Genomic DNA, 10,334 nt, shown 5'->3' on the forward strand with positions numbered 1-10,334 from the left:
GGTTAAGGTTCTGTTGGATTGTCACATCATTGATTTCATGCGTCACGAATTGCCACCTCACAAACCTGTTTGAGAGAGTAAAAGATTTACACTAGTTTAAGATTAACTGCACTTGTGCAGTTTCTCTATCCTATGGTTCTTGTTTCATATTTTTGGTTTTTGTGATTTTATTTATGATAAAATTATTGTGGTAATTTAATGCTTAGGATTGTGTGCAGTTGGTTTCTATATTTAGGATTTGTACCTATTTAATGCGAGTTGTGATAAGATATATTCAGGTACAAATAAACAGACGGCACCCAAACATAGGAAAGAGAGAGAGAAAGATCTTATTGCTTTGATAAATTAAACTACTACTTAGATTATGATAACGTTTTTGTTATCAATCAAGATTCTCTCTGTTTAAAATATATTTTGGATCGGAATATTTAAAAAATATATTTTGGACCTTCTAAAATATGGATCTCAACTTAATTAAAGGAGGGTTTGTTTTCTTATACACATAGCAAAACACCCCAAAACTACAAACCTTACTAAAATCTGCCAAGGTAGTTTAAAATTTTGAAGAAAAAGAAAAATGGCTGGAGAAAAAAATCACTCACAAAACACTAACGTGCTTAATGAGAATGACTAATCTAATAGTTGGATTAATGAATTTTTTTCATAAAAGTTATTTAACAAAGTAAATTATTTAATATTTATTCTTAGAGTAATTAAATTGCTTTCCATACATGTGTGTGTGAATTTAAATAAATATTTTATATTTAATATAACAATGTTTAATTTTTTATTTATTGTAAGATTTTTTTTGGGTCAGTTTTATTGATTGTAAGATAACTCAATTAGAAAAAAACTAGCAAAGTTATTGATGATACAAATATCCAATGCAAAATATATAAATTAACCCAACTCAACTTTGCTCAGCAATGGATTGATTTGCAAAAGATCGAACTCATAAAAATTTAATGTTATCATAACTCAGGTCATTTAACTTGTGAGTTATACTAAGTTAATTCTTGGTGAGTTGAGATTTATTATTTTTAGAATTATTTTAATGTTAATTGATTATTCGATGACACATAATTTGATATTAATTTATTATTTTTTCTTTTTTTGACACATAGCTTTGTTATTATCAATGTTTATTTTCATATATTTTAAATATCCAAATTTTAAAATGTTTATTTTATATTAAAATTTATTTATATATCAAAATTTCAAATCTCACTTTAAGTCATTTATAGATCCTATCAGAATTCAATATTTTTTTTTGTCGAATTCAATTTTTTCGTCATAATCAAAATATAATCCAACCTTCGATACTTTGCGTTTTTTTTTTCTCAAATGAAACTTAACCCGACCAACCCGGTCCAGCCCACACATAAACTGCAATGTTTTGTAATCTATGCAGTGCTGAGGAAATAGGTGCTATCAGCTATGGCTAACAACGTTGTTGCTGTTGTTAAGGTAGCAACTCTTCCTCTTCCTTCATTATCCATAAAACACAATGCTTTCACTTTCCGCCATAAGATTAAGAGCCAAAAACGTAGACTTCATCTGAATTTTTCTCAAACCAATTACACAACAACCTCCTCCTCTTGTTCCTTCTCATCTTCGCCCCTTAAAAACAAAGGTAGTAGTTGCTTTGTTGTGGCGTGTCTTCCTTCTCCTTCTGAATCCTCAAACTTATCTTCTTCTACTACACCCTCTTCTTCAACTAAGCTCTATGTTAGTGGTAAGCAACTTTGTCTCTTTTCTTATTACTACCCTTTTCATTTTTCTTATCCAAATTGATCTATATTTGGTAACAACTCAAAAAGTTTTCAACTTTTTCTTTGTTCCTTTTATGGGTCTTGCCCCTATTGGGTGGTTGTATTGATAAATATCAACAATTTTATTTCTTGTTGTAAATGAGAATTGGTGTGGGTGGGGGGTGGGGGGACGTTTGGAAGATTTTCATTTGCTTTTAGGATGAGGACTAATTTGATTGTAGAGCATGGTTCCACTGTGTAGTTTTAGCATCGGAAACCTTTAGAATTTTATTTAGTATGTGAAATGCTGTTGCCTTGTTCAACTACTTGCTAAGACTAAGAGGAGTGCGTTGATTCACAGAATAGAAGTGAAAGGCTGGTATTTTGATTAGGGTTATTGTGAATTTGATTTTGAGCATAATTCAGTTTATAGAAAATTTTGCACTGTAAAATGTTCTGTTATGCAGAAAATTTAATGGAACGTTAGAACAAGCTTACCAGTATCTCTAGCTTCTATTAGGTATTAACATCATATATCATTTTTTTTAACCCGTGATGTTAAAAAACTATTTATATGAAATCTGAGAGTCTGCAATCGTATTTTTGGTTTCAGCCGTCAACCTCTTTAGGCGTCTATTTATTAGTTTCCAAAAAGCATTTAGAGTCTAGCAAAATTTTTTTTTCTTGTCTAGCTAACGACTTCATAAAACAAAGCATATTTTGGAATCTTTCATCGCAAATGATGTAGGCATTTTATCTGTAATGAACTTTGATGTCAGTCAGTTATATGCTGTGATTACTGATTACTCTTGATTCAATAGCTATTTGCTATCTTTGCTACAGTCCCCAGATTGTACTCATTATTGTTTGATGCATTTAGTTTTAGGATAACTCCTGCAGTCTGTTATGAATCCCTTTTATATTTGATTGTTTATATTCACGTTTTAGGATACCTTTTCATATGGTATCTCATGTTTCTTTCAGGATTATCATTCCGTACAACTGAAGAGAGCTTGCGGAATGCATTTAAGAATTTTGGTCAACTTGTGGAAGGTAGGGACAGGAAATAATGGTGTTTCCGTTATTCAATTATGCTGTTTGACTATCTATTATTCATTTGCCAGTTCTGAGAAATTTGTTGGTAACACTTTTTTCTTTGAAATTATTCTCTTAACTCTATAAACAGTCAATCTGGTGATGGATAAAATTGCAAATAGACCAAGAGGGTTTGCTTTTCTTCGTTATGCAGCTGAAGAAGAGTCTAGGAAAGCGATTGAGGGAATGCATGGAAAGGTATGATTTTGTTGTTTCTTATCGTGGTGTTATTATTTTAGGAACCTCAAATACATAAATGGAAATGGTGGTTTATCTTCTCGTTCAGGAGAGTAATTTGGAGAGAGAGTCCTCTGGATTGCGAACTATAAGTAATTTGGGGAGTAATTTGTTGTGTTTGCCAAGTGCTAAAAAGACATCCTTTGGTTAATTTCCCTATTTGTAATTACAAGTCAACTTGCTTATATACAGTACTCAAAGTGAACATAATCACCTATGGGTAGTATTCTAAATTCTAATAAACTGATTACTGTATGCACAAAAACATAGGGATAATAAAGAAGAAAATAAAAAGACTACTTTTGCAGATAATGTGGACTTTATCAGGAACAATAGACATAAAGATTAACTTGTGTATCTTGTAGAAAGCAAGAAAGGGGAAGGGGGGACAGGGCGATGATGTAAAAGGGAAGACGTTGAGCTTATGCTAAATCATTGCATGGATTTATATCCTTAGCTTGCCAATAGGTTGGTTGACACTGTTAGAATTGTACTTGGGTTCTTTGCATTGATTCCTCGACTAAATTTATATGGCCATCTTAATCTCAAGACTTATCTTGGTAACAAGAGTGGATTTTTGAAAAGTGAAGGAATAAGCATATACATGATTACACTTATATTTCTAACTACGGAAGAAACTAGATGCAACTTTCTAAGCGGGCAGTGAGTCAAAAAAATACTACAGTGTTATTCATGAAGCTGAATGAAATCCACTATTTTTGAAGCCTCTCTATATTTTCAATTGTGGAGGATTGTAACTTCTTAAAATTTGAGGCAGTCAAATTAAAGCTAGTAAAATAGACTGGCTTGATTATTCCCTGGTTAAACATAGTGTCCGAGCTTTAGATTTTAGGTCCAAACTAATTCTGGATCTTTTTGCCTGATCCATCTGAGCTTTTTCTTTGATCATGTTAGTGTGGGGCGGTGTATTTAAATATACAATACAGATCTTTTTTGCCTGATGTACTTCCAAGCACGAAATCTGGCTGAGGAGCTCATTTTGACATCTCTAAGTCAAATACTTAACATATCATTCACTGTGACACTGTCAAAGGATTTCTATAAAACAGTTTATTTTCAATTCCTTAAACTTGATCTTCAAATGTTATGCCTCCTCTGACTCAGTTTAGACTTTAGATTTGCTATTATATCTTGATGTTCTAATTCTAATTGACTAATAATTATTTGGCTTCAAATTTAAATTTCTATTCCTTTTTCCCCCTATTTGCTATTTTTAATTAAGTTAAAATAATTTTAAGCTATGTTGAATACTAACAAGAAAGGAACCACTTTTTCAGTTCTTGGATGGTAGGGTCATATTTGTGGAAGTTGCTAAACCAAGATCAGAGCTACGGCAAAGATTTAAGCAAGACACTAGATTGTAATGAAAGCCCAAAGGACACATTAGCCATGTGTTCATTGTGGTGTGCTATAATCACATTTTAGTATTGGATTAAACATCTACAGTTATTGTGTTTGACACTATATGCAAGGTTCCCTACTTGATGAAACTTTCTTTTGGGTCCTTTCTTTTCATTCACCCCGTTCCACCCTCAACATTCGGCAATGGAACTCATTCAAGCACTGTAACATGACTGCCATTGCATTATTCTGCATGCATTTGTCATGCTTGTGCCATACGTGTCTAATGTACTTATTGACAATGTTATATAAATGCCAATGGCGTGTACTGAAGTAATTGTTAACAGGAATCAAAATTTCGGTTGCTGACTTTCCATCACTTGATTTTAATTAATTTGAATCATCGTTGTATAGGGTATAATGAAGTTATAGGAAGTTGCATTTGTTTGGCTTACACTTCAGATAAGAGTGCGTTTTATAAGGTTTTGCAAGTTATCTTGTCTCTTATTTGATTAGCTTGAAGATCAAATTAGTGTGTGTTTGGAAAATAAAAGTTAATTGATTAATTATTCAATAAGCACTTTTTACATGAAATTTTATATAATAAATTTGATTGAAAAATTTTAAGGAATAGATTAAAAATAACTTATTCTAATAAACTATATTAAGAAATTTATTGAAATAAACTGATAAAATTTTATATGGGAGTTATACAAAATACTTTCATATAAACTCTTTGTTTCCAACACTTTGTTATTTGATAAAGTTCTTGATGAGTAAATTGAAAAAACAAACTTCTAATAAGTTATAAATTATTTTTATAAGCTTATAAACATCTTATTTAGTAAAGAAACCTATTTTGATTATTTATAACTTCTTTACAAAATAATATTCCATAAAACTGTTGAATTTAGATGTTTTTAGTTTGGTACTTTTTTTCATTTTTATTAATCATAATTCCTTCTTTATATCTCTGTTATATTGATTTATAGTTGTAAGTTAATTTAATAACCAATTTCATAAAAAAAATTAAACTAAATCAATCAATTCGTTGACTGTCAACTTATAACTTCCAGCTTTTAATCTTTTAGGTAATATTTTAGCTGTCACAACTACTTTATCTATTAATCTTGCCACATGCGTTCGGTGTACTAAAATAACTCAGATATTGTCACTTTTCTCTATTAAATTATTATTAGGTAACAATGTATATACCGTTGTTTTGAGACCAACCATTGGGCAAAGTGCGCCTAATTTCACTCCAGCAGTCAGCTAAGAACACAACACGGGAAAGGAACACAAATACAGTAAATCTGATAATGAAGAAACAATGTTTATACTCAAAAAAAAAAATTAATACAGAAAGAAAATCCAGATGTACAAAATGCTAGTGTGATTACAGCACACGACATTGAAATTAATAAATTGTCATGTCAGTTTCATTTCAAAGACAATTGTTATGACAACAACAAATCTTTGATGAACATACTGCGCTTGTCCACACTTCCTTGGTACACCCCTATCACTGATGCAATCATGCAATTAAAAAGACATGCCAAAAGTAGAAATAAAACAGTAACAATATACTGATGGTATATGTCTCTATTTGGTTGTAGTAACTATTAAATGATACAAGCCAGAACAGTGCCACTAGCCCCTGCTTGAATTATTGGACATGGAAGTGTTTTCACATGAAAGAAGGAAGAAAATCAGGTGGAGGTATTGGAAAAAAGAATAGAAATCAGATGCTTGCCAATTAGACAATTAGATCACAGCTACCTAAATCAGTTCCTTATTTACCACAGTTTTTCCTTTTTCAGATTAACAGCATGAATCATCTAAAAATGGAAGGAAGGCTATGAGCATACACGAGCTCTTTGCCCCTCCCTTTCTTCCATGGCAACAATTAAAGAATTTCCATCTCTTTTAGCTAAACATCTTTTGTATGGTACAAAACCCCTCGCACACTTCTGGGGTGCCCCTCCCCCCTCATGATATTTATGACACTCGAAATCAACAGCATCTGAGTTCTTGCCTTGATTTTCCATGTCACAAACTGATTCAGTATTAGAACCAGTGCAAGAACTCTCCTCTCTTGTTCTTGCTTTCAAAGAAGGCTGAAGAGACATGGGATTTAGGACCTGATTGCATGGTCCGAGGTAGAAAGCTGGAAGGCCTTGGTACAAACTCCACCTTGGAAAAGACGCATCAAGTGCACATTCACTCAGGCATAGATTCTCCTTTGGGGGCTCTATGTTGGTCAAATTAGCTCCATCAGCATCAGCTGTTATGTGCCAGTCACCACCACACGAACCTAGTGATAATTTTGTTTCTACTTGCTCGGATTCAGCTGATTGGCCAAGCTTTTCATTCTCAACATCATCTACTTCATCAGACTTTATTGGCTCACCATTCTCATCATCTATGTTCAGTGGCTTCTGATTACCTACCATAGAGACTGTTCTTCCAAAAAGCTTAATACTAGTGATGTGTGGCATATTGGCAGTAGCATCTTTGCAACATTCAGACTCCTTGGAACTAAACTCGGACTTCTGCAGTAACACCAGAGAAATAGAAAATCAGCAAAACATTAACCACGAGAGTTCTATGAACCATCAATTTGTTTCAGAAGCTAAATCATAGAATATCATGAAGGTTATCATACCATGCATATGTTTGGGTTAGAAATGGTGGATAAAGGAACTGAAGCCAGCGGCCCTTTCTCTTCCTCCTCAGATGGTTCAGATGTCATGCAATCATTTTCCTTTTCAACAGGTGATAAGCTGACTGAGTGAATATCAGTGGTGCAAGAGTTTGGTGAAAGACATCTGGTAGTCTGCTCTGAAAATGCAGACCCAAATGCTTCTGAACCAACTGTAGATAGCACAGAGGTTGGAGACCGGGTGTCTTTCTCTGCAACTAACATGTTTGTCGATGGAAATATTTCTGTTTCATTTGGTACAGTGTGACCTTTGAAAGAGTCAACTGATTTACGGGGATATGGATGGAGGGGTTTCCTCTTAGGCCGAGGAGGAGGTATGTTAATTGGCTGTATAGAACTCTCAGCACTGCCCTCAGATTCTCTCACAACCTGAAAACAAGTAGAGTGAAGCTTAAGAACACATGAGCCAATACATCTCTAACTTTAATGCTATAAATTTGAAAATGATCAAAATGTTTTGGTTATAGTAGAAATAGGTCTATAGACCAATCAAAATCCGATTCTATGTTTATAGCTTCCATGTTACTAGCAGGAATTATCTACTGAAATTTTAAAATAATAATAATAATAACCTTAGAGAAAAACTTTTGAGCATGACTTCGAATCTGAACTGCAGTTTTGGTACCTATATGCTCTGCAGGAAGAGAAAATGGCCTCATCTGACTTGAAGACAAATGAAAAATCATTTTCTTCAGATTAATAAATCAGGGCAGAGTTTATACCTTCAATTTGACGCCAGCCGCGACCATATAATTTCAAAGCTTCAAGGAACTTTTGATGCTCTTCCTCTGTCCACTTTTCCCTTTGTTTAGTAATGGTGTATGGTTTCCTCACCTAATGAAAATTGAAATAAGTTCCGGAAACCAAAACTTAAAGTAGAACCAAAAGGTAGTCCAGCCATCTTGCTTGATGAAAACAGAAAGAATATCTCAAAAAGGAAAGTAAAGCAACCTTGGGAGTATGGCTGTTTCCAACAGAAGGTATACGGGCAACATTTTCAGATTGTTTGCCCCCATTTGAGAGGCAGTTACTAGCCGTGCCAAATATGGTTGATCGTGTGCCTTCTATTTGGTCCTACATTCAATCGTAGGAGATGAATTGATAATTTCCCACCAATAAAGAAATGGAAATAAAAGAAAAAGAAATGGATAATTTCATAATGAAAGAAAATGATGCTCACTAGAATATATTTCAGTTCCTTTTAAGAAATAAAGTCAGTTCAAATTCTCTTTTTCCTATCAAATGAGGAGAAAAGTCTCCAGAAGACTGAACGTAAGACAATTGAAACCTGCTTCCAACCAAGTATCAGCATATTATATAGAGCCTATAAGGGCATAGTTCTTATCTCTTTCAAACACTAACCAATGCAGCTATACCCAAACCATAGCAAATATACATTTATATTCTAGTAAGAACACCATGTCAATAATGGCATACATGAAAAAGAAATCATCTGTCATGCTGACAAAGCTCTCTCTCAGTAATTCCCATCCAAAACTTCAAGGTGAAGAAGGTTGTAAATTGTTGAACAAAATATTTCTCAATTTTTAAAACATTTTTCATTAAAAAAATTAAAAAATTCACATATCACGTCTCACTACTAAGAGTGAATTGATCAAGTAGTGAAACAAAGAAAGGGGAAAAAATCTCAAATTACATATAGAAAACTATCAATTTCTTTGAAAGGAAAAAATGATCTAGTTACTATATTGAGCAAACCTAGTTATACCCCAAACCACAACTACTTCAATTGGAGTCATATCCAAGTTGCATATCCATTTTTGTAAAAGAAAATTCATTATGATAAGGCCTACCCAACGTGTACCATTCTCTACATCTTTAGATGGCGTCAATGAAATATAGATAGGTACCTTTTCCCACAAAAGAATAACATCTCATAGCAATACTCTTAAAACCTAGAAGCACAAAAACTTGGAAAGCACTTTACACAACCATAATGGCAGAACAACTAAGATGCTGATCAAGTTGCCACTCAAACACTGTTTCAAATTGTTATTTTATGAGGCAAACTGCTGAATAAATTTAAGAATGAAGAATCTTTCAAATCCAATTTCCATACAACTTCCATCTGAAGCTGAAATATTCTTGACACATATAACCATAGTCTCTACTCATAAATACAAGATTAAGACCAAACAAACAAAAGACCAAATGAAAAAAAAAAAGAATCAACTTAATTCCATATTTTAAATCATTCAACTCTCCAGTATCCAGTCAATGCAAAAATAGGAACAAAAATCAAGAGGGTATTCCAAAAAAATCTCAACATGAACTGTTCCTGTTATACCTGCATCTCCATTGAAGAAAAATCAGACTCAGTCCTGCAAACACCCAAAGCTTCACAGACACACCAACCCCAGCACCCTACAACAATAAAAGCATCCACCAATCAAGCCAAACCAAAAAAAAAAAAAAATGAATTTTTTTAACAGAGAAAAGAAAGATCACGAAGCATTGTTCATAATCTCTCTACAGTTTCTATATTCTCCCACAGATACTGCAAAATACACTGCTTTTATTTATTTATTTTTTTATAAAAATAAAACTCTTAGTGTCCTTGCACAAATCAGATCAATAAGACAAAACCGTGCGAGGAACTGAATCCAAACAAGGTTCTTGTCACAAACTCACAAATTGAGAACAATTGATACCTTGGAATTTTGATGGAGGCAACCAATTGGGAAACTCGCGATTTAGCAGTAAAAATGTGAACTTTCTCGGAAAAACTCAATTTTCCGAGAAAATCAGAGCAACCCAGATGGAGAATTAGAAGAGAAAGAGAGAATGAAGCAACGAAGAAGGTGTGAGCAGAGAAGGGGAGGGGAAGAACACAAAGGGAGAAACATTATAAATTAAAAAAAATAAAATTAAAAAAAATTAACAAAAAAGAAAAAAAGGAGAGAGTGACACGTCAGCTTGAAGAAATATTTTGGAAGAAAAATTAAAAGAAAAAGAAATTTCCATAGAGGATTCCAGAAGGCATTAGAGACTTGTGGCTGAGAATGGTCTGGGACCCAAGACACGTGGCGCGTGCTTGTGATGTCTAGCGATTAATTTTGATGTCAAAAAAATAATATTTGGTGAAAATTGTGGTGCTTCAGATTTTATTGTGGAAGACATGAATGCTAAGAAGATAATTGAGAAGA

General features: G+C 33.2%; 2 protein-coding genes across 11 annotated transcripts; one reads left to right on the top strand and one right to left on the bottom strand.

The window, feature by feature from the left end:
- The first annotated feature begins 1,388 nt into the window (after nucleotides 1-1,388).
- Nucleotides 1,389-4,790, top strand: LOC113868174 (organelle RRM domain-containing protein 6, chloroplastic). Of its 2 annotated transcripts, none has more exons than XM_027503771.1 (4): nucleotides 1,389-1,735; nucleotides 2,736-2,804; nucleotides 2,938-3,044; nucleotides 4,382-4,790. In XM_027503771.1, exons 1-4 carry the CDS (start codon nucleotides 1,438-1,440, stop codon nucleotides 4,466-4,468), a joined length of 561 nt encoding a protein of 186 aa, XP_027359572.1. In that variant the 5' UTR covers nucleotides 1,389-1,437; the 3' UTR covers nucleotides 4,469-4,790. The 2 variants fall into 2 exon arrangements, with proteins under 2 accessions (XP_027359572.1, XP_027359571.1); XM_027503770.1 differs by having other exon boundaries at nucleotides 2,935-3,044; nucleotides 4,382-4,718.
- A 944-nt stretch (nucleotides 4,791-5,734) lies between these two features.
- On the bottom strand, nucleotides 5,735-10,021 carry LOC113868173 (protein REVEILLE 7-like). 9 transcript variants are annotated; one of them, XM_027503761.1, is made up of 7 exons: nucleotides 9,840-10,020; nucleotides 9,476-9,552; nucleotides 8,119-8,241; nucleotides 7,890-8,001; nucleotides 7,740-7,801; nucleotides 7,111-7,536; nucleotides 5,735-6,997 (listed from the first exon to the last, which is right to left on the bottom strand). In XM_027503761.1, the coding sequence occupies exons 2-7, from the start codon at nucleotides 9,485-9,487 to the stop codon at nucleotides 6,302-6,304; spliced, it is 1,431 nt and encodes a 476-aa protein (XP_027359562.1). In that variant the 5' UTR covers nucleotides 9,488-9,552; nucleotides 9,840-10,020; the 3' UTR covers nucleotides 5,735-6,301. The 9 variants fall into 9 exon arrangements, with proteins under 9 accessions (XP_027359562.1, XP_027359564.1, XP_027359568.1 ...); XM_027503763.1 differs by having other exon boundaries at nucleotides 5,747-6,997; nucleotides 8,143-8,241; nucleotides 9,840-10,021; XM_027503767.1 differs by lacking the exon at nucleotides 7,740-7,801 and adding an exon at nucleotides 8,348-8,423 and having other exon boundaries at nucleotides 5,747-6,997.
- Between the last annotated feature and the right edge of the window lie 313 nt (nucleotides 10,022-10,334).

The sequence above is a fragment of the Abrus precatorius genome, unplaced genomic scaffold, assembly GCF_003935025.1.
Source record: "Abrus precatorius isolate BTA unplaced genomic scaffold, Abrus_2018 Scaffold5, whole genome shotgun sequence".
In the NCBI taxonomy this organism is placed as follows: domain Eukaryota; kingdom Viridiplantae; phylum Streptophyta; class Magnoliopsida; order Fabales; family Fabaceae; genus Abrus; species Abrus precatorius.